This window comes from Arachis ipaensis, chromosome B05, assembly GCF_000816755.2.
Source record: "Arachis ipaensis cultivar K30076 chromosome B05, Araip1.1, whole genome shotgun sequence".
Classification (NCBI taxonomy): domain Eukaryota; kingdom Viridiplantae; phylum Streptophyta; class Magnoliopsida; order Fabales; family Fabaceae; genus Arachis; species Arachis ipaensis.
Genome location: NC_029789.2, coordinates 23,130,464 through 23,155,932, shown reverse-complemented (window position 1 = coordinate 23,155,932; position 25,469 = coordinate 23,130,464). Strand labels below are relative to the sequence as shown.

Genomic DNA, 25,469 nt, shown 5'->3' with positions numbered 1-25,469 from the left:
TAAACAGAGAAGAGAGGGAGGAAAGAATTTTTTGCCATTCAATGGTAGAAGATTACACTTTACCCTCTAAAGTAAAAATTCACAATTTAGAGGATCCAAATTCGTGAGAAAGAGCTATTCTATCATTCTGAAAAAAGAAAGGGGTTACGTTCAGAGATTTAGCGAGTACTAATGGTATCTCCAATTTAGAAACGAAATATTCTATTAATTAAAATATTTTTATCTTGATTGGATCTAATTACAAAATTTAGAATAGTTTAGGGACCCAATTGAAAAAAAGAAGTATAAACACTTAATTGCAAATTTGATAAAATTATAAAAACTTCTAGAATAATTAAACCTATTTTTTAATCAACGCATATCTCATCTGATGTTTAAATTTACCTTTTTAAAGTGTAATGTATGCTTTAATTTAAAATTTAGAAGAGCCAAATTCATATTTAGCTACAGGCAAAGAATATATATATATTTTTAATGATAGTGTAAGAATAGAATAAATTACCTTTTAATATAAAGATAATTTTATCATTCATATATAAATTTGTGAAAGGTATGAGAAATAAGTGATTTGAAGAGCAAGAAACAGAAGAGAAAGTATGAAAGAATTATAAAGAAAGAAATAAAAAAATATAATGAAAGAAAATGAGAATGATTATATTGCAAGCTAAACTTGATAGAATTGGTTGCAGGAGTTGCTATTTATAAACCATAAACAGGTAAATCAGCTCAGCTAATTCTCTAACTACCTAATAGAATAATTAACCTGAAATGATAATAACTAATTAATGATTAATTAGTTGAAAGATTAATTACACTAATTGCCTAACATGTCTCCTTAAGCCTAAGGTGGTTTTGCCTTATAAACTCTGAGTTTATCTCTGATCTTCAAAAAGATTGATGATGAAAGAGATTTGGTTAGATTGTCTGCCAATTGATCTTGAGCTTAGATGTGTTGCACAAAAATTTCCTTTCTTGTCACAAAGGCTCTCACAAAGGATTGATCAAAATAAAAGTGTTTTGACTTGTTATAAAGAGGATCATATTTGCAATTAAGCGAACTGCACTTTGATTATCACAAAATATCATTGTTTAAATCTGCATGCCATTTTAATCTCGTCAGGCATTGTTTGTAACCATATGATCTCAGTTAAGGCATCAACAATTTCCTTAAATTCTGTCTCAATACTTCTCCTTAAAATTATTACTTGCTTTTTGTTAGCCTAAACCACCAGATTTAGACCCAAATAGATGCAGTAGCCATTGGTAGATTTTTTATTATTTACTTCACTCCCCAATTGGAATCACAAATCCATAAATTCTGAAGTCACTAAACTTTATGAAATTCAAATCGTGAAGCAAGGTTCCTGCTAAGTAGTGCAGAATTTTCTTAACTGCCTTCCAGTGACAATCAAGAGGGTTGTAAATAAACTGAGTAACTTTGTTCACTGCAAAGGTTATTTCTGGCCTTGATATGGTTGTATACTATAGACTTCATACAATTGATATATAGAAACTTGAATCATGAAAGGTTCTATCACCAAAGGAAAAGAGCTTTAAGGCTAAGATCATTGGGACATGCATGGGTTTAGTATTGCTCAACTAGATTTTTGAAAAAGGTCTTTGATGTATTTGGTTTGGTGTAAAGATATAGTGTTGTGAGGTCCTTTTTTTGACTTCAATCCCAAAGAAGTAACTTACTTCACCAAGATTTTTCAGAGAGAAGGTGTTGTGGAGTTGGGAAACGATTATTTAATTGCAAATTCATAATATTTAGTGATCAAGATGTCATCAATATATACCAAAATGTAGATGAAAGAGGTGGTAGTGAACTTTGTGAATAAGGAAGTGTCTGACTTGGTGCTGAAGAAACTGTTGAGAGTGGTTCTGTTCTGAACCAAGCACGTGGAGTTTGTTTGAGTCCATAGAATGATCTTTGAAGCAAGTGGAGCATGCATTGAATGACCATTGATTACATGTTTGACAGGAGTTGAGGCAGTATAATTTGGAGGAGCAGCGTCATTGTTTTATGTAAGCACAACCTACAAGAGAATTGTTTCAAAGAAATATGCATTTACAACTTCATTAGTAGATGCAACAGGTATAGAAAGTGATGAATGAGAGAAGGGATTGAGATTAATGGTGGAAGATGTATAATGCATATTTATGTTGGGTTGATTGGTTGGGGAGGATGGGTCATTGCTCGATGAGTTTAGTGCATAATGGAGTTTTATGATGGTGAAGACTTTGGTTAGAGTGATTGAGTATGTAATTGGTGGGTGGAACAGTGGCTTATGAGTGATTTTGGGGTAAGGATGAGGAGAAAGATTCAGGAAATAAGGTTTTGTATAGAAACTCAAGCTCATCAAAGAGTATATTTCTAGACATAGACTTTTTTCGAGGGTGAAAGACATTTGTAATTGATGCGTGAACATATTTTCTATATTTTTCTTAGTATTTTAGATATGAATTTATTGAGTTTTATTAAAATTCTAGTGTTTGAGACCTGTTTGGATGCTACTTTGATGCGCATTATGGTTTTATTGATTTCAGAAAAAAATCCGGACAAGTTTGACAGAGTTTGTGCAGAAGAAAAAAGAGAAAATTTGACTTTGTTGAGCTGGCGCTAAACGCCGCTACCTAGCGTTTGGCACCAGGCACCTCGCACTGCGTGCAAACCTTCTGTTGAGTTGGCACTAAATGCCACGACCCGGTGTTTAGCGCCAGGTGCCTCTTAACCAGTGCCAATACCATACTCTAGTGGCGCTAAATGCCGAGCCTGGTGTTTAGCGCCAGGAAGACAACAATGCCACAAATCTTTTCTACCTCAGTGGCGTTAAATGATGAGCCTGGCGTTTAGCGCTAGGAGCGCGTAATTGGAATTTGAAGAATGGCTCGTAGCTTTAGTTTTATTTATCTATTTTATTTTATTTTCATTATTATTAAAATAAAACATGATCTTTTAGGGTTTAGATTTTATTTTTTTTATTTCTAAATCAATTAGATTAGATATAAAAAGAGAAAAGATTCAGCCCTTCGGGCTCACTTTTCTTCTCTCTTCCTCATTCCGCACTTTACACACTTTTGAAACCCTAGTTTTCTCTGAGTCATGAGCAACTAAACCTCATCCGTTAAGATTAGGAGCTCTGTTTATTTTGATAGATTAGTACTATTGTCATTCTACTTCTATTTAATGTATTGATGTAAATTCAAGGATTACTTTTGTTCTTCATCCTTGGAATTAGAGTATATTGGAAGATAACTCTTTTTCTACTTAAATTTTTGTTGAATCTTGGAAGAGTTAACTCACTTGAATAACAACTTGAAAGTAAATCCTCATAATTCTCTAATTACCTGGACTTAACGTGATATGTGATATATAATCATCTTATCTTTGGGTATTTAAGGTTTATGTGGCTAATAAACTAGAATTAGACTTAAATATTTAATCTAAATTAAGTGACTAAGGAATTAGCGGTTGATTAGGTTAGTGGAGATTAAATCACTAAGGAATTAGGGTTTAATTAACTAAAGTTTGCCATGAATTAAATCTTGCATGATTAAGTAGTTGGTAAGAATTGTTAATCCGGAAAAAATAAATATCTCTAAAACCTTAACTGTTTTCTCACATACTTTTCACAACCAATTTACTGTTTGCTTTCTTAATTTTTCTGATTACTGTTTAATGCAATTTGAACCCAAAACACTCCTTTGTGCTTGTCTAACTAAGTAAATCATTCAATTATTGTTGCTTGGTCCATCAATCCTCGTGGGATCGACCCTCACTCATCTAAGGTATTACCTGGTACGATCTGGTGCACTTGCTGGTTAGTTTGTGGTTTTCTAAATCTGCACTAAATTTTTGGTGCCGTTGCCGGGAATTGGCTATGATTGACAACTATTCGTTATTTGATTGCTTAGATTAGACGTTCTTTGCTTTAATTTTGTTTAATTCTGTTCGTTAATTTTTTGAAAATTCGGCTTAATTAATTTAGAATTTTATTTCTTAATTTCGAAATTAAGTTTGGGGTTCCCCTAGTTCCTTTATATTATTTTTTCTCATTATTTTAGAAATTTTTGTTCTATTTTCATTATTAATTTTTGAAAATTTTAGCTTAGTTAATTTAGTTTATTTTGTTTTATTTCTTTTACTCATGTTACCTCACAAAAAATTCTCTTTACTCTGACGTAGAAGTTTTCACTTTCTTTTGCTTTCTGTTTGTTTATGAGTAAGAACAGAGATAAGAAACTTCTTTTGGAATTCGATCCTGAGATTAAGAGAACTTTAAGAAGGCGTTTACAATAGGCTAAAGCTTACAAAGCTGTTGAAAATCCCAAGGATAATTTTGAGAAGGAATCTGAAAAGAATCACTATGGAGATGAACAACAACAATGTTGTTATTCCTAATGCTCCTCATGCTCCTAATGTACCTGAACGACCTAGAAGGACACTTGAATTATACACTACTCCTAACCCACCTTCTATGGCAATAGTATTATTGTACCCCCTATGGCTGCTAACAACTTTGAGTTGAAGTCTCAACTCATCATTTTGGTATAAAAAAATTGTCAGTTTCATGGACTCCCGTAGGAAGACCCAAACTTATTCATCTCTAATTTTCTACAAATCTGTGATATTGTGAAGACCAATGGAGTCTATCCTAATGTCTATAGGTTGTTGCTCTTTCTATTTACTGTATAGAACAGAGCCAAACAGTGGCTTGACACACAACCCAAGGAGAACTTGGATACATGGGACAAGTTGGTCATAGATTTTTGACCAAATTCTTTTCACCTCAGAAGCTGACTAAGCTGAGGACTGATGTTCAGACTCTCAGGTAGAGAGAGGGTGAATCTCTCTATGAAGCTTAGGAGAGGTACAAGCTGATGCTCAGAAAATATCCTCCTGACATATTTTCAGAATGGATCCAGTTACAGATTTTCTATGATGGAGTTATTGAGGCCACCAAAATATCTTTGGATAATCTTGCAGGCAGATCTCTTCACATGAAAAAAACTCCTGAAGAAGCTCTTGATTTGATTGAGATGGTTGCTAACAACCAATATCTGTAGTTTTCTGAGAGGACCTCTGTGAGGAAAAGAGTCATAGAATTGGATGCTTTGGACACAATTCTTGCTCAGAACAAGGCCATGTCTCAACAGATTAGTGCTATTACTCAACACTTGGGTGGATTGCAAGTCTTAGCCATCAATACACAAGATACTTCCTATGACATGACTGATGGCTTCCCTCAAGGTGAGAGTTATGATTATGGTCAATTTTCTTGTGAACAGATTAATTACATGGGTAATTCCTCTAGACCCTCCAATAATGATCCCTTTTCTAAGACTTATAATCCAGGTGCAGGAATTACCTAAATTTTGGTTGGAAAAATGAACCATAGAGGCAACAGAATTTCAACAACAATTCTCAGGACAATTTTAATCAGAACAACTTCAACAACCGTCAGTTTCAGCCCTCTCAACCACAACAAGCACCTTCTCATTCTCAAAAATCATCTGACTTGGAATCTATAGTTGCAGAACTCTCCAAGAGTATTCATAGTTTTATGCAGGAAACTAGAGCTTCACTCAAAAACTTGGAGATTCAAGTGGGTCAGTTGAGTAAGCAAGCACCTAAGAGGCCTCCTAACACCTTTCCCAGTGATACAGTGCAATGCCATACATTTGAGAAATGGTAAGACAGTAGGTTCAGAAGCAAAAGTTAGTGAGGAGCCAGTTGAAAAAGAAACTTCGGAGGAGGCTAAAAGCCAAAAAGAACATGCCCCTCCATGGCATCCGGATAATTGCTTTCCGGTTGATCTTGAGTAATATTCGGCAAAGCTTAAAGCACCTGAAGATGCCATATCCTCAGAGGATTCAGAAGGCCTCTAAAGACAAGCAGTTTTCCAAATTTTTAGAGGTGTTCAGGAAGCTTCAGATCAACATTCATTTTGCAGAGGCCCTTGAGCAAATACCTCTTTATGCTAAGTTTATGAAGGAGTTGTTGACTAATAAGAAGAACTGGAAAGAGAGTGAGACAGTGGTTCTAACAAAGGAATGCAGTGCCATTATTCAGTAGGATCTCCCTGAGAAGATGCAAAATCCGGGGAACTTTTTAATTTCTTGCACCATTGGAGACATCACTATTCAGAGGGCATTATGTAATCTTGGAGCTTGCATCAATCTCATGCCACTTTTCTTGATGAGAAAGCTCCAAATTGATGAGGTAAGACCCACTCGTATTTCTCTTCAACTTACTGGCCGTTCAATTAAGTTTCCTTTGGGAGTTGTTGATAATTTACTTGTGAAAGTAGGACCATTTATTTTTCCTGATGATTTTGTAATACTAGATATGGAAGAGGACAAGAATGCCTCTATTATTTTGGAGAGACCCTTTTTAGCTACAAAGAGAGCCTTTATTGATGTGCAAAAGGGTGAACTGACTTTAAGGGTCAATGAGGAAGAAGTTGTCCTTAATGTGCTTGAAGCTCTGCAACATCCTAGTGATTCTGAGGGATGTATGAGAGTTGATCTTATTGAGCCACTGATTCAAGAGATTTTTGAAGCTGAAGAGCATGATGGTGTCTTGGAACCTTCTCTAGATGATGGTTTGCTTGAGATTGATGATTTACCACCTCAAGAGGGGGAACCACACACCACTAGTAAAGAGGAAGGGCCTCCGAAGCTTGAGTTGAAGCCCTTGCCTCTCTCTTTGAAGTATGCATTTTTAGGTGAGCATGATTCTTATCCAGTGATTATTAGCTATTCTCTGAGGCATGAGGAAGAGGAAGCATTATTACAAGTACTCAAGAGTCACAAAACAGCTCTTGGGTGGACTATTAGTGACTTGAAAGGGATTAGTTCGGCTAAGTGTATACACAAGATTCTACTAGAGGAAGATGCTAAATCGGTAGCGCAACCACAAAGGTGGCTCAATCCAACTATGAGAAAAGTGATCCAAAAAGAGGTTATGAAGCTTTGGGAAGGCAGGATAATTTATCCAATTTCTGACAGTCCATGGGTGAGTGCTGTGCAAGTGGTTCCCAAGAAACGAGGGTGACAGTGGTCAAGAATGAGAAGAATGAGCTTATCCCAAGAAGAAACATCACCGGGTGGCGTATGTACATTAATTACAGGACGCTCAACACTGCAACAAGGAAATATCACTCCCCCTTGCATTTTATTATTTTCTAGATGGTTATTCTGGCTATAATCAGATTGCAATGGACCCTCAAGATCAAGAGAAGATAGCATTCACATGTCCCTTTAGTGTATTTGCTTATCGAAGGATGCCGTTTGGACTGTGTAATGCCCCAGTAACTTTTCAGAGGTGCATGCTTTCCATATTTTTTGACATGGTTGAAAAGTTTATTGTGGTATTTATGGATGATTTTTCTATATTTGGTAATTCTTTTGATTCTTGCTTGAGACACCTTTCCTTGGTCTTGAAATGGTATCAAGAAACAAACCTTATTTTTAGTTGGGAAATTTTTCATTTATGGTAACTGAAGGTATTTGATGAGCGGGTATTTTATACGCTTTTTGATGCTATTTTCCTAGTATTTTTAGTATATTTTGTTAAGTTTTATTATGTTTTAGTAGGTTTTAATGAAAAATTCACTTTTTGGATACTATTTTGAGCTATTGTGATTTTCTTATGATTTTAGGTAAATTTTGGGTGAATTTGGCAAGTTTTGGCAAAGTCTGATTCAGAGATAAGGAAAGCATAGCAGATGTTGTCAAATTCTAACCTCCGTGCATTCAAACGAGCATTTCTAGAGCTATAGAGGTCCAAATGACACATTCTCAATGGCGTTGGAAAGTTAACGTCCAGAGCTTTCCAGAAATATATAATTATTTATACTTTTATTTGAATTGGACTGCCCAAAATGGGCGTTGAGTGCCCAAACTACTCCCTTTCTGACGTTCAACGCCCTAAGAGGACAGAGGCCAGCGTTGAACGCCCAAGCCTGGCGTTCAACACCCCCCAAGGAAGCTCAAGACAGCACATCTTACCCCCTAGTGGGCGTTGGATGCCCACTCGTTCAGGTTAGAAGCCATGCTCAGCCCAAACACTCACTAAGTGGGCCCAAAAGTGGATTTTCGCACCTTTCTGCTTAGTTTATTTCACTTTTGTAATTTTTTATTATTAGATTAGTATATATAAGGGAAGATCACCATTGTTTAGGATATTCTTCACCACATTCGAACCTTTCACATTATTCTCTGTAGAGTATGAGTAACTAAACCTCCTAGGTTAAGGTTAGGAGCTCTACTGATTCCTATAGATTAATGCAATTACTTTTCTACTTCAATCTATGTTTGATTCTATTCTATGATGCACTGTCGTTCTTCATCCTTATGAATTTAGGGTGGAACAAAAGTATGACCCCTGTTCTACATGAGTTCTTTACGAGTCTTGACTCGGATAGTATTGAGTTAAAGCTTGAGAGTGCATCACGGGTTCCAACAAGTTACTTGGGCTAATTGGGATATGTGACATGAAATCCCGTTAGTCAAGGGTAATTGAGGTTCCTGTGGCTCTAAGAGCTAGAATCATAGAGCGTCATTCTCTTATCCAAAAGATCCGACGTTGTCTGTGGCATTTTGAGTAGGATCATCAAGAGATTGAATTGCGCGTGCTTCACCCTCTCCCAGATTGATCTAGCCTGTTCGGGTATTTGGTTTGAATCTGAGAAGATTAATGACCACGACCAATGGCTTAATCACTTACAGCCTTGCCATTGAAGGAATGATTCATCGTTTGAGTAGTTAGTATGACGTGTTAATCCAGAAGAATAAGCATCTCCGAAGCCTTAACTGATTTCTCACTACTGTTTCTATGTTTTAGTGTTATTGCATGTTTATGCACCTACAACAAACAATAACTATCTTTCTATTCTCCTGACTAAGATCTGTAGGAGAACCACAACTTGCTCAATCTGGCAATCCTCGTGGGATTCGACCCTCACTCACCTGAGGTATTACTTAGATGACCCGGTGTACTTACCGGTTCATTTGTGTGAGTCACAAATTCACGCACCAGTATTGTTCTTGGACACCGGATTTCAAGTAAAGGAATTGAGGTTGATAAAGCTAAGGTGGAGATAATTGAAAAATTACCACCACCGACTAGTACAACGGCAATCCAGAGTTTCTTGGGACATGCAGGATTTTATAGAAGATTTATAAAGAATTTTTCTAAAATTGCTAAACCTTTGAGCAACCTCTTGGTTGCGGTATTTCCCTTTTGTTTTGATGATGATTGTTTGCATGCTTTTGAGACTCGAAAGCTAGGCTTATCTCTGCTCCCATCATAGCTCCTCCTAACTGGTATTTACCATTTAAATTGATGTGTGATGCCAGTGATCATGCTATAGGAGCTGTCTTGGGATAGAGACAAGACAAGCTTGTGCACGTCATTTACTATGCTAGCCGTGTGCTAAATGACACACAAAAGAATTACACAACTACAAAAAATAATTATTGCATGTAGTTTATGCTTTTGATAAGTTTAGGTCCTATATGATTGGTTCTAAGGTTATTGTTTTTACTGACCATGCTGCTCTACGTACCTTCTAGCGAAATTGGATGCTGAACCAAGTAGCTAACCATCTTTCAAGAATCGAGCCTGAAGAGAGAAAGCAACAACCTACTCATGTAACTGAAACCTTTCTGGATAAGCAACTCTTTGTGATTCAGAGGGCCCTGTGGTATATGGATATTGCAAACTACAAGGCCATGAGGTTCATCCCCAAGGAGTACACTAAATAGCAGGTTAAAAAGCTTTTAAATGATTCCAAGTACTTCTTGTGGGAAGAACCTTATCTTTTTAAGAGATGCTCAGATGGTATTATCCAGTGTTGTGTTAAAGATGAGAAAACAGAGTAGATCCTCTAGCATTGTCATAGTTCCGAGTAGGGAGGCCACTTTGGTGGTGAGAGGATAGCAACTGAGGTCCTCTAGAGTGATTTTTATTGACCGAATCTCTTTAGAGACTCTTGGAATTTTGTGAGAAACTGTGACAAATGCCAGAGAACTGGGAATCTTTCTAACAATCATGAGATGCCGCAGCAAGGGATATTAGAGATTGAGTTATTTGATGTGTGGGGTATTGCCTTCATGGGGCCTTTTTCCACCCTCATACTCAAACACTTATATTCTGGTGGCGGTTGATTATGTGTCTAAATGGGTGGAAGCCATGGCTTTACCTACTAATGATGCTAAAGTAGTGTTGAGCTTTCTTCAGAGATATATTTTCAGCCGGTTTGGTGTCCCAAAGACACTAATTAGTGATGGAGGAAGTCGCTTCTGCAACAAACAGTTGGACTCACTTCTTCAGAGGTATGGAGTCCGTCATAAGTGGCAACCCCTTATCACCTTCAGACAAGTGGACAGGTTAAGGTCTCTAATAGAGAACTCAAGAGAATTCTGGAAAAGACCGTTAGTACTTCAAGGAAGGATTGGGCTAGGAAGCTTGATGATGCTCTCTGGGCATACCGGATGGCATTCAAGACTCCTATTGGCATGTCCCCATATCAGTTGGTCTTTGGTAAGGCATGTCAATTGCTAGTTAAGTTGGAGCACAGGGCATACTGGGCAACAAAGTTCCTGAACTTTAATGCCAAAGCTACAGGAGAAAAGAGGCTCTTTCAACTGAAGGAGCTTGATGAATTCATAAACTCAGCTTACGATAATGCTAAGCTTTATAAAAAGAAGACAAAGATGTGGCATGACAAGAAAATAGCCACCAGAGTATTTGAACCAGGCCAGAAAGTCTTATTGTTCAATTCAAGGCTCAAGCTCTTTCCCAGGAAGCTAAAGTCTTGGTAGTCAGGACCGTTTGTGATAAGCAGAGTGTCTTAGTTTGGTCATGTAGAGCTCCAGAAAGAGAACTCGGATAAGAGATTCACTGTCAATGGCTAGAGACTGAAGCACTATCTTGGATGCGAGGTTAATCGTCAGAGGTCCGCTCATCTGCTGACTTAGCAGAGTTCACCGTCAAGCTAGTGACATTAAAGAAGCGCTTGTTGGGAGGCTATCCAACCATCTGTATCCTTAAATTTTCCATTTATTTTGAGTTCATTTATTTTATTTAATTTTCCTATAGTTTTTATGCTTTTTACGTGTGTTTTGGTTATGCAAAGTGTTGGAAACAGGAACAAGTGCAATCAGAAAGGAGTTCAGAACATTTTCGAGAGAATTTGCTTCGGTGTCCTGGTGCCAAACAGTGAGAGGATGAGCCGAGACCAGAGATATGAGCAGGTACTTGCAGACATTTGTCTTCTGGGAGCTCAGTGGAGGAGGTTGAGTTCGGATGGGCAGCCGAACCAATTGGGGCGGCATGACCTTAAGCCAATTGCTAGAGATTGGTTGGAGTTCAACCAATGCTCTATTCAACCCACTAGCAACCGCTCTGAGTGCATGGTGGATAGAGCCATCATGATCCACTGTATCATGATCGATTATAATGTGGAGGTGGAGGACATCATTCCACAACAAATATATAGCATCGCCTCCTACTCCTTCACGCATGAGAAGCTAGCCTTCCCTCATCTTATTTACTGGCTTTGTGAGGCCGTAGGGGTCAGATTGGATAATGATTTCCCCATTCCATTGAGTGGCTGATCTCAAAGAAAACTATGGAGCATGCAAGGGAATATGCAAGGGTTCTGAGGAGAGGTCAAGCGGAAGAAGAAGCACAGCAAACTCCTCTACCGCCTTTCATGCCTCAAGGGAACTACTTTCCACCTCAGGAGTATTGGCAGCAGCTGACCTCCTCCCTTGAGAAAATGAGAGTGACTCAAGATAGCCACGACGTCCTCCTCCATCAGATTGTGGTGGAGCAAGAGAGTCAGTGCCATGAGCTTCTCCAAGTGAGGTAAGATATAGGGCGGCTGAGAGGACCACATGGAGCACAGCTTGAGGAGGGAGATGACCTCACCGTAATGACCGAGGTGGTTGAGTTTCTTTCATTTCTATTTCCCTTTCCATATTGCTTATGTTATTTTCCTGTTTTCTGTTTTCTAGTATTCACTATTAGTGTATGATTCCTAGTTTGCTGTTTCTGTCAGTTTTTAGTTACCTTTTAGTTTTAAGTTTTTATTTTCAAATGATGTCTCATGTATGATCCTCAAGAAGTATTCAAAAAAAAAGAGATAAAAGTGGTGCTTTATGTTAAAAGTGGAGTTTATTTTACAATTGTTTTGTCATATTGCATATGGTAGTAGATATATTTGATGATTGTGATTGCATTAAGAGAATTATGTATGAAATTTCTTGAACAAGAGGAATATTGATTATTGAGAGACAAGAGCTTATATAAATGTTATAAAATCTCCAAAGATAAGTAAAAGGTTGATCCTTGAACAAACAAGAATTGAAAAGAAAAAGAAAGAGCAAAAAAAAAAAAAAAAGAAAAATACTGATGAAAAGCTCAAAAAGGAAAGCTAAGTTGCAAAGCTCTGAGCATCAATGGCTGAGATCTAATTATGTGCCTGTGGTGTCTATTGTCCAAGGACGGCTTGGGTGATTAGATCCAAGGGGTGCTTCATCACCCGATAACTTAGACCAACTGGTCTGGGATTATTGGTTGAAAATCCGTTACACAATCCGCCTTGAGACATGACATTTAGCAGTCTAAAGAGGCTCTGGACATCAATGTTTGGGATCAAAATCTCAGTTAAATGCTTGTGGTGCAACCGTGTTAAGGAGAGGCTTGAGGAACTAGATCTTGTGGGGAGCCTCATCACCCGGTAACTTGGATCAACTAATCCGGATTATCGATCGAACGCTCACTATCAAGAGTCGCCCTGAGACGAAGCATTTAGAGTTTTCAATAGAAGAATTCTCTCTAAGTTCAAAGAAAGGAATTCAATGATCAATCAAGACTTAAGGAGAGTGAGGTTTCATAACATCATCCAGGTTCTAGTTCTTTTACGGTATTGACATTCCCAAGTTTTCAAGAAATAGTGAAAAGTGAGGAAGCAATCATGATCACAATATGCTAAATCCCACTCTTAGGACAAGCATGAGCTTCAATGGAACTCCAACTTTTGACCAAACCCACTTTGGTTTTCTAGTGTTTAAGTTGCTTGAGGACAAGAAATACTTTAAGTTTACTGTTGTGATGTGTGAGCATCATTAGTCTCTTTTATATATGATTTCTATGGTATTCTATTGATTTGTTAGAGGATTTTAGTGGATTATATCCCATTGGATGCTACTTTGAGTTTCGGTGATTATTTGTTGATTACAGGTAGCATTCGGATGAAGAATTGGTGATAAATGCATGAAGAAGCAAAGGAGGCTCATGCGTATGCATATGCTGCGTGTACACACGACTACAAGAGGATAACAAGACCAATTTCTCTTTGGACAGGTGGCGTTAAACGCCACGACTCGGCGTTTAGCGCTAAGAGCTTTGTAAAACGTGAAAGAGTTTTTAGACTAGTGGCGTTAAACACCCAGTCACTGGCGTTTATCGTTGGGGCCTTTGGTTCACATGCAAAGCTCACTGTATGGGTGGCGCTAAATGCCTAGTACCCGGCGTTTAGCACCGATAGCATGAATCAAAATGGGGACCACATGTGCAAACAGAATCAACGGAAGGCTGTGGATTCGATTTTGTAAATCAAATAACAATTAGAAAAGGATTTGTTAGGTTTTAATTTAAGTTTAAGTCATTTTCAATTAGGACTATGAATAGGATAGATATTCGCTCTCGCAAAGACTTCTCTTCTCCTAATTTTCATTCTGCAATTTACAGTTTTTCTCTCCTAGGGTTTTCTCTACACCATTAGCTACTAAACCTTCATTGTTAAGGTTAGGATCTCTATTTACTTTGATGGATTGATAATTATTTGTTCCTCTACTCTTGATTAATTCATTGATCTATGTTTGAGAATTGGTTTCACTCTTCATCCTACGAATTAGTGAGTATTGGAAAATAACGCTAATCTAACTTGAATTCTTTTGAATCTTGGAAAAGTTATATCATCAAAATTACAGCTTGAAATCATTTCTCACAACTCTTTAATCATCTGGACTTAATGTGATACGTGACATATAATTGCATCATTTTTAGGTTCTTAGGGTTTATGTGGTTTATAAATCAGAATTTGGACTTAACCTTCTAATACAATTAATTGATCAAGAAATTAACGATTGGTTGGATTAGAGGAGACTGAATTGCGTAGGAATAAGAATTCAAGCACCTAGGGTTTGCCATAAACTAAATCATTTCATGATCAAGGTAGTTAACATTGAATATTAATCCGGATTTTTAAACATTTCCAAAGCCTTAACTCCATTTTCATACCGTTTTCTCAACCATTCATTGTTTGCCTTTTTTAATTTACTGTCTTTTATGCTATTTGACTTCAAAACCCCTCATTTCAACTTGTCTAATTAGAACAATTAATCAATAATTGCTTGCTTAGTCCATTAATCTTCGTGGGATCAACACTTACTCACCTGAGTTTATTACTTGGTACGACCCGGTGCACTTGCCGGTAAGTTGTGGTTAGAAATTCTGCACCACTAATCTAACCTATCCTAACCACCTAAATCCATTAAAATAGAAAATTAAACCAATAAAATAGTTCTATATCAGCTCAGCTCAGTTCAGTTCATACAGGACTATATAAGTATATATTAATAGAACAAGGCTAACACCAAAGATCATATTCAAAACAAGAATGCTTATAAATCAATTACATTCTTATAAAATAAATAAGGAAATTAAAAAACTAATTCAAGTAATTAATAAAACATTATAAAATTCTAAAATTCTAACCAGTATGCTCTTCGTCTTTATGAAGGTCGCCGACCCACCTGTATACCTCGACGACTTGGGCAAAGCCCTGTTATCAACGGTCGTCAGACGACAACACTTGAACCCGTCGTTAACTCTAAAATAGGCCTCCAATTCACGCTTGATGTTTGGAAGGATCCACGATGTCAGGTGGTCTTTTTCCTGATAAACGTCGCTCATCGTCTGCTGAAGTTATTTGGTTGCCCAGTGGTCATCGATCTTTCTGATCATGACATTATGTTCTACATTTCATATGAATTTCAACTGTACAAAATAATTTACCAAGATTAGTTAGTCAAAATAAAATATAGTTCAAATACAGTTAATTAATTCAAACCAAATTGGGTTCTTACACCCCACTTCTGAAACCAGCGCTCTCTGGTCTCAGCCGGAATCTGCGTGTAGGTCGGCCACGGGTGATCGTACATGTACTTAATAACCTCGGATATCTCCTGTGTGCAAGCATTGAGGTTTGGTACAAACCTGTCGGAGAAAAAATCTCACATTAACAAACACATAAGATAAACAAACTTAACATAAACAAACTTAAGATAAACAAACTTAATATTAAAAAATTGAACTCACGACTGCATGCCATCGGGCCAAATCCCCAGTCAGATGACGTGCGGTGTTGAAAGGGCATCCTGCTCGGGGGCATTGGAGGAATCACCGACCACGGGATCTATTGACGTCGTCGCTGCATCTGCAGGGAGCGTAGAAGAAGGAGGCACCTAGTTCGGGTTCAGAACTATGATGAATTGCTGGTCCGATGGACCCACCTATGACGTCACAGGGGTCGATGGGGTAGCCGGGGTAGAAGGCGATGACTGGGCAGCCCTAGGGGATTCAGTGGAAGCCCGCCCTCTACCACGATGACATGACCCACTCGACCTACCTCTGCTACCTGTCGTCATGTCTGTACAACGAATATATTAATAACATAACAAACACCAATAAATAATAACATAAGAAGAAACTCAAGAAATAAAAAATTATTCTAAAGTGTTTTAGTTTAGTAAATTAAAAAAAAAAAAGAAAATTTCATAGTATTTTAGTTTCAAAATAATTAAATTACAACGAATAAGCATTTTTGTTAGTTTAGCAAACTAGCAAGTGCCTAAGAGAAATAAAACATTAATTGCAAAGGAGAATATTTTTTTTTCATAAGAACCAAAATGAATATATACATATATAGTTCTCCTGTAAATGCCATAAATATTTATCATAACACCAACTTAACAAAATTAAAAACATAAACTAAGATCAAGATAATTTTTCAAATTAGCAATTGCACAAAAATATAGCAACCCAACAATTAATTATATTTCAAAAATATAATTTTAATTTTTTCGATTTCACTAAAAATCTTATAAAAATTTTGACAGTCTCCCCTAAAATTTGGATTTCTCCACCTTTCAAGGGTTCCATCCAAACCAAATATCCCTCAACCCTTCTCAATCGGTTAATTTTTTCAATCATTATTAAAGGAATATACAAACAGTTCAATCATTATTGATACAGTCAAACATTTTTTAAACAATTTCAGCAGTAGAAATCAACAAACAGCTCAATAATCCAAAATTTTTCAGCAACCTCAGAGTCTAATCTAACCTATTCTAACATATTCTAACCACCTAAGTCTACTAAAACAGAAAATTAAAATAAATAAACTTTACTAACTAATTAATTAATTTGATATAACAGAATTTGAAATAAACAGAGTTCAAACAAAAAACCTTGAATGCAGAACAAGAGAAAATGGAGAAGAGGGGTGGATGTGCAGTGGCGGCAAAAGTAGAAGCGGTAGGGGCATTGCAGTAGCGGCGGCGGAGGAGGTTGACAGAGGGGAGAGATGAGAAAGTTAGAGGGTGAGAGGGTGAGAGGTTAGAGAGAGAGGAAGGTGAGAAGTTAGAGAGAGAGAGAGAAAGAGAGAATGAATTCGAAATAAAGGGGGAGTTCACAGTTCCAATTTAGGGCACAGTTACCATCGGATTTACCGGCAGATATTTCCGATGCTAACACAGCGCGGATCACCAAGACATAGCGTTCCATTAAACGTGTCTACCATTGGATTCTTCCGACAGTAACTCCGACGCTAAAGTTGGCACCTATTTGTTGTGGATTCCCGCCAAAAGTTACCAGTGCTTTTACTGTCAGAAGTGACTATCCGCCAATAATTATTTGACATGACAAATTCCTCATCAAATTCATCACTAAATCCGACGGTAATCATCGTCGCTAAATCCAACGGTAAATCCGACGGTTCTCAGCGTTTTTTTTCTAGTGTCATGTCTTTTATTTTTTATTTTTGATAAAAAAAATAACATCTAAAAATATTGCTAGCCCATTAATTTTTGGAAATATTATGGACTAAGGTATAATAAGCTCAAACAAATCCAAAATCATATTTATTATCCACAAAAATTCAGTAACCTTTTTTTCGAATGTCCATCACTCCTTTTAAGTAGATCCTTTTATGGTACAATAACTTTACATAAACCAAGTTGGGTTAGCCTAGTGGTTAGCTCACTAGACCTCTCAAGTAAGTATTAAGGGTTCGAATCCCGCCTTGTGTATGCAACAACTCATTGGCCAGCGACAAACCTTTAAATGAAGCTCAGTACCACGGTAGATTAGTCCTTGGCCTGCCGAGTTAGTAGGGGTGGCAATGGGGTGGATAGGGGTGAGCTTTTGCCCTATCCGACCTCGCCCTACCCTACAATAACCCGCATAGAATCTGCCCTACTCCTACCTGCGAATAGTAAAAAGTTGAATCCTAACTCGTCTTGCGGGTACCCGCCCTGCCCCTATAATTATTAAAATCCAACAAATAAAATTAAATTTTAGAATTTATATAACCATCATCACATACATACTTCATTGGATGAAGATTAATAGATCTCATTTATTAAATTATATATATAAATGGTATATATAGAGATATAACCATTGAACTGACTCACTCTAAGAATTCCTAATGGTTATAGTTACCGTATATTTATCAATAGGATATTCTTATGATGAACATAATATTAGAATTTTCCTTTGAACTGCGACTATCATAATAATTGACAATGTATTTGTTATACTTTGATTCCGGACACCTAACACCCTACGGTGTTAGTTGAATGGACATTGGGTATGATTTAAATACTTGTAGAATTAATGATTAGTCAAAATGGAATCCATCAACTATGGTAATGAGTTTGAGCTCTATGATTATAATAAATAAAATAAACAATGCCTTGCCCTAGGGGTTTGAATGAATTAAGAAATGAGTTTCTTAAGTCATTTATAATTCATTATAATAATAGTAACAAGTTAGAGTTTGATAATCAAACCGTACTCTAAAAGTTAGCCAAGAGCTGAAAAGATGGAAGGAGTTGTATTTTTTGTTCATCTTGGGTTCATAATAAAAATATTATTACTTCATACTATCGGATTGTCAAGGAGCGTTGCTAGACGCCAACCTTGATTAGTAAATCTAGTATGACTAATTTACTACCCGCTTAGTATTGAACAATTAATAGGATTAATTTAAGTTTTGTTATTATAGTGAATGTGATTCCTAATAATGGCATGGGATGCTATTATTAAAATTATAAATTTATATGGGATAAAATTATATGTATGTTAAGGAACATACTGTTATTATTATTTTTATTTATTTATGAAATAAAACTGAAAGGAAAAAAAAGGATAAATAAATTTTATATTTTGTTTACGAAGAGTTACCTGACAACCAGGAAATTCGTACTCAAGGATAAAATTTATATATATGTATTTGATACATGGAATGAATTAATTTTTACTTGAACCTAGACAATCTAGGGGTATAAAATATAATTCAATTAAATAATAACCTGACAACTAGGTAATTATTTGGGATTAAAATTGTATGTGATACATTTAATCATCTGTTTAAAAATGTATGAGTAATGACTTGACAACTAAGATACTCATTCATGATTTTAAATATTTTTTAACACTTAATTTAAGAAATAAAGATTTCTTAATTTTCTATAATAATAATTATTGTAGAAAGTGTTATTTGTATGTGTGAATACGTACTTATATTTGTTTTTTTTTTTGGATTCATGAAAAATATGTCTACTCTATCACTGCGTGGCATACTTGAAAATAACAAATTGGCTGGAGCCAATTATGATGATTGGTATCGCAATTTGAGAATTGCTCTCATGCATGAAAGGCTAATTGATATAATCGATAAGCCTGCTGTAACGGCCCCAGTTCCTAAAGAGGATGGAAGTATTGATAATGATGCAACCAAGCCTTATGAGAAGTACTTGGAAAATTGTCTTACTGCCAAATGCATCATTCTGGCATCCATGGGTTCTGATCTTCAAAGGCAACATCAGGATATGGATCCACCAACTATTGTTGAACATCTTAAGAAGATGTATGGTGCACAAAGTAAGACGGCCCGATATCAATTGTCCAAAACTTTGTTTAGATCCACACTTGATGTGGACTCTCCTGTTGGACCACATGTTCTTAAGATGATTGATCTTATTGAACAACTTGAGAAGTTGGGATGCAAATTGGGCAAAGAACTTTCACAAGATTTGATCTTGCAATCTCTTCCAGAAACCTTTTCACAATTTATTGTTAGCTTTAATATGATTAAAGTAAGCTGTGATTTTCATAAAATGCTCAACATGCTAATTGATTATGAGAATCAAATTGCATCTGAAAAAAGAAAGGAGTTGCTATGGTAGTTGGCAGCTCTTCTAAGAAGAAAGGAAAGTGGAAAGCAAAAGGAAATGGAAAGAATAATTTTAAAAGAAAACCCATGGCACCTAAAGGTGGTGTGACCAAACCCAAGGGCAAACAAGAAAAGACTGACAAAAATGATGATGAACACTTTTATTGTAAAGGCAAAGGTCATTGGAAAAGAAACTGCAAGGAGTACCTTGCTTCTTTGAAAACCAAAGAGGAAGGTAAGACATGCTTGAAAACAGTTTTTATGATTTCTTTAGCTACTATTAATTCTTCTATATGGGTATTAGATACCGGAAGTGCTCATAATATTTGCAATTCGTTGCAGGGACTACGAGTAAGTAGATGGCTGAAGAAGGGAGAAACTTACCTTCAAGTCAGGAACAGAGCAAATGTTGCTGCTGTAGCTATAGGATCTATTTCTTTAGCAATGCCTACGGGCAAGACATTAATATTGGAGAATTATCATTATGTTCCTAATTTTGTTGCAAATGTTATTTCTGTTTCTATGTTGGACAAACGTGGTTTTTATTTTAATATTAAAAATGGCATTTGTTCTACTTATTATGGTGATGACTTATACGTAAATGGCTATCTCCAATATGGCATTTATATTCTTCCCGATTTAAATGGCAATTCTGTCATGCATGTTTCTACTCTCAAAAGAGAGAGGAATAATCAAGTAAATGAATCATATCTTTGGCATTGTAGACTTTGTCATATAGGAGAAAAAAGGATTTCTAAGTTACATAAAGAAGATTACCTTAACAAATATGATTATGAATCATATGTAACTTGTGAATCCTGTCTCAAAGGAAAAATGACCAAAACTCCATTTATGGGACATGGAGAAAGGGCTACAGAATTATTGGTACTAATACATACAGATGTTTGTGGACCAATGAAAATTCAAGCCAAAGGAGGATATTCCTATTTTATCACTTTCACTGATGATATGTCTAGATATAGCTTTGTGTATTTAATGAAACACAAATCTGAGCCATTTGAAATGTTCAAAATTTTTCGCAGTGAAGTTGAAAATCAAACAGGTAAAAGCATTAAGGTGCTTAGATCTGATAGAGGAAGAGAATATCTAAATGATAATTTTCTTGAGTACTTAAAGAAAAATGGGATTCTTTCTCAATGGACACCTCCTGGTACTCCACAACACAATGGTGTTTCAGAGAGGAGGAATCGAACTTTATTAGATATGGTTCGATCCATGATGGGTTTTACTGATCTTCTATTGAATTTATGGGGCTATGCTTTAGAAACAGCAGCATATCTGCTAAATAAAGTACCCACTAAAGTAGTTTCTTCAACATCATATGAGATATGGAAAGGACGAAAACAAAATCTCAAGTACATTAGAGTTTGGTGATGTCCAGCATATGTTAAGAAATTGCAAAGTAATAAACTTGATGCTAGGTCCGATAAATGTAGATTCATTGGTTACCCTAAAGAAATAATGGGTTATTATTTCTATCACCCTTTTGATCACAAAGTGTTTGTGGCAAGAGGTGGAACCTTTTTAGAAAAGGAATTTCTTTCTGAAGGAAGACAAGGTGAAGAAATAGAACTTGATGAAGTTCAAGAAACCAATGAAATAGTACAAGCTCAAGAACATGAAATTCAAGTTAAGCAACCAACTTTGGATGTACTCAAACTAACACCAAATTTATCATCTTCAAGAGTTGAGGATAACGAACCAATAGTAGTTCAAAGAGAGATTAATGAACCAATCCTTGAACTACCTTTGGTACAAGAACTACCTCTTCGACGGTCCACAAGAGAACATCGTCCACCACTAAGGCTAAACCTAATGGTGCAAGATGATGTGGAAAATGGAATCGATTATGATGATAATGATCCTAAGACTTATGAAGAGGCAATGCAAAGTTCTGAAAGTCTAAAATGGCAGAGTGCCATGGAATCCGAAATAGAGTCTATGAGGATCAACAATGTTTGAACTTTAGTTGAACCCTCAAAAGACATAAAACCTATTGGTTGTAAATGGAATTACAAGAAAAAGATTGGAGCAGATGGTAAGGTAGAGACCTATAAAGCCCGTCTAGTTGCCAAGGGATACCGTCAAAAGGAGGGAATAGATTATGACGAAACATTTTCTCTTGTGGCAATGCTCAAATCTATTCGGATTCTACTTGCTATAGCAGCTTACTATGATTATGAAATATGGCAAATGGATGTGAAAACAGCTTTTCTTAATGAAGAACTCAAAGAGGAAGTGTACATGACACAACCTGAAGGTTTCACACTTCAGTCTGATCATAGTAAAGTTTGTAAGCTGAAACGCGCCATTTATGGGCTAAAGCAAGCTTCTAGAAGTTGGAACATTTGCTTTAATAAGACAATCGAAAAGTTCGATTTTATCCGGTGTGAAGAGGATCCTTGCATATACAAAAAATTTAGTGGGAGTACAGTCATTTTCTTAGTACTCTATGTTGATGACATATTACTAATAAGAAATGATGTACCAGCATTGCAAAATACCAAAACTTGGCTATCTCAACAATTCTCCATGAAAGATTTGGGAGAAGCAGCCTATATTCTAGGAATAAAGATCTATCGAGATAGATCTAAAAGGTTGCTCGGACTCTCACAATCTATGTACATTGATACCATATTGAAAATGTATAACATGGAAAACTCCAAAAAGGGCTATTTACCAATAGGCACTGGAATTACTCTCAGTAGAAAGGATTGTCCTAAAACTTCTGAAGAGACAGTACGCATGAGTAGAATACCATATGCTAGTGCAGTGGGAGCTATCATGTATACCATGACATGTACACGTCCTGATGTCGCATATGCGCTAGGAGTAGCCAGTCGATATCAGGCAAATCCAGGTGAGGAACATTGGAAAGTGGTTAAATCCAATATTAAATATTTAAGAAGAACCAAAGACCAATTCCTCATCTATGGAGATTCTGAACTTATACCAAAAGGGTTCACTAACGCAAGTTTTGCCTCAGACAAAGATGATAGCAAATCTACTTCAGGTTATGTTTTCACCTTAAACGGTGGTGCAGTGAGTTGGAAAAGTTCCAAACAAGCTACTGTAGCTGATTCAACAATTGAAGCTGAGTACATAGCAGCAAGTGAGGCTGCTAAAGAAGCTGTGTGGATGAAGAAGTTCATAAACAAGCTTGATGTGGTGCCTTCAATCAAAGAACCACTTCCATTACTGTGCGACAATAATGGAGCCATTGCACAAGCAAAAGAGCCAAGATCACATCAAAAATCTAAGCATATCTTGAGAAGGTATCATTTGATAAGAGAGATCGTTGAACGTGGAGACGTTGAAATTCAAAAGGTTGCTGAGAAGGATAATGCAGCAGACCTATTCACTAAGGTACTTGGATCAAAAGAGTTTGATAAGCACATGTGGGAATTGGGATTGAAATATATGATTGATTGGCTCTAGTATATGATGAGTTTTTAAATATGGATAAGATCCAACTGATTCTGTTTCAAATTAAATTGTAATCTGATTCACAAATCAGTCACCAATCTCATACGATATATATGTGTATATGATAAAAGAAAGAACACACAAGTTTTTCTTTTACCTCCACATACACAAATATTCCAATTCTTAGTGAAGAATTGCTGGTGCAAGGAGTTGCAAGAAATTTCTCAGTTAAATCCATTGGTTAAGGAGTTGACAACAAGGATCAGTCTCGGTGTGGATACACATAGTACTTTCGTATTATCGAAGGAGAAAATTTTCATTCACTAGGGTACTCAGGTATTGGCATCTAACCCATCTTATTTCAATAAAGTTTTAAGCACAAAATAGATCAATAGGATTACTTTATTACTTCCGCTGCGTGTTATGAACACTTGTAATCCTACAAGTATTACCATTCCTACGAATTAAGAGATATTGTGAAAAACATAAAAAAAAAACCTCTACAAAAAATAACACAAATCAATAGTATCTAACATAAGTGGCACGGTGCCACTAATTTACCGGTGGCACTACAGATTTCACCTTAATTAAGATGTCATTAATCAAGTGTAGACAGCTCAATGATGTTTCTATAAATCGAACTTAAATCATGAACAACTCAAATAACTAGCACTTATACTAGGTCTCAGTAGTTCTAATTAGCCATTGGCGATCAGTACAATCTTATTTAATTCTAATCTCACCAAACATCTTGTCAAGACAGAATATGTTCTTCCCTCACAGATCAAGTCATATTTTGTACTACGTTTGCTCTTGGAGACATGTTTCTATTATACATTTCTCTCTACGAAATATTGATTGATTTCAGGTTGCTTTTGCTAGCACTTGTCTTATAGTTTTGGGTGCGGACTCTTCGGAGAAAACAAAAAGTAATCAATATTTGTCAATAAAAAATCAACCAACAAGCGATTGACTATTAAAAACTAAATTTCAAATATAACATTTCAAGATTTAAAAATCAAAATTTTAATATTTATTTAGTCCCCCTCACTCCGTTATCATCTCTCAACTCAATAGCTAATTCGTATTTCTCGTCACTAATCTGATGACAATACTTACTTCAATGTTAATACTATATTTTTTTCGAATTATGCTACATGTACATCAAAATTAGTTACTAAAGTCAGCCACCAACTTAAAATATACGCTAGAATATAAATACACATTGAAAATAAATAAAACTACACATGTATTTATACACAAATACATTAGTAGCTGATTTTAGTGGTTAATTTTAGTGTATAAATAACATTTTTGATTTTTTCACATAACTACTGCATATTAAATTTTTTTCTATAAATAGTTAAATACTTTTAATATTTTACTGGTTTTAGAATCTCATTCTTTTCATACTCTTCTTACCACCTACCATCACATGACATTTAACTGTAACTTAACCATAAATAGATGAGATTTTTGGACCTCTTCTTCTCATTTTAACATACACATACTGTTGACATGCACATCTACATCTACCACTCTAAGTTCCGCTTAGGCTAGTTTCTTAACAAAGAACAAAACATGCTGATTAAGAAACACATTCTAATTAACCCCAAATTACACCGTAACTACAGTTCATATTAGTTTCACCTTCTTGAAAGATTTGGCTAGTTTACACATATATCATTAAAAAAAAATGAAAAACAAGTTAAGCCAACTAATTAAAAAAAGACATTATTGTACACATAGTTGTTGTATACATGAAAGGTATCTATGTTTCAATAAAATTGTCATCAAAATAACTCTCACACCAAACTATAATAAAAATATCATCAAAGTCATAAGTTCGATAATCATGAAATTATGAAGGCATATAACTAATAAAAATATTAAATGTATCTTAATTCATAAGCACCACACTCTAATTAACTAAGTTATAAATTTAAAGTGTTTTAACATAGTATAAATTACTTTTTGTATCAAACATTTAGATGTTAAATTTATCTACAATAATAACAATAGCAAGCAAGCACTATTATAACAGAGTGCTAATACTTTAACCACCATTGATCACATTACTTTTATTATTTCTACCAAAATAATATATGCACTGTTAGATTATCTATTACATCGTTTGTCAGCATATTTTAATTGCACAAATGGACAAGTATTTATTTATTTAGCTTATTAGCTTGTTAGATATTTAGCTGTAATTATCTTTTTATTAAGTTTATAGATAGTTGTAGTACAGATAAAACAACTTGAGATTTACCTGTTGAAAATGTTTTATCAAAAGAAGCATCTTATAAAATTAAATGTTGGATTAAAATTTCGATATACTACTAGATCATCCAACATCCATAGATATACATTTGTAATAATGAATTATCCTTTTCTATATTTGTTAGTGTCTTTTTTCTATACAAGATTTTATAAAAAAAAAAAAACAATATATATGATATGTGATTGCAATTCACCCGT

At 35.6% G+C, this 25,469-nt stretch overlaps 1 protein-coding gene across 1 annotated transcript; it reads left to right on the top strand.

Annotated features, from left to right (window-relative positions):
• LOC107640374 lies at window positions 18,922-19,554 on the top strand. The gene has a single exon (XM_016343898.1). It carries the CDS (start codon window positions 18,922-18,924, stop codon window positions 19,552-19,554), a length of 633 nt encoding a protein of 210 aa, XP_016199384.1.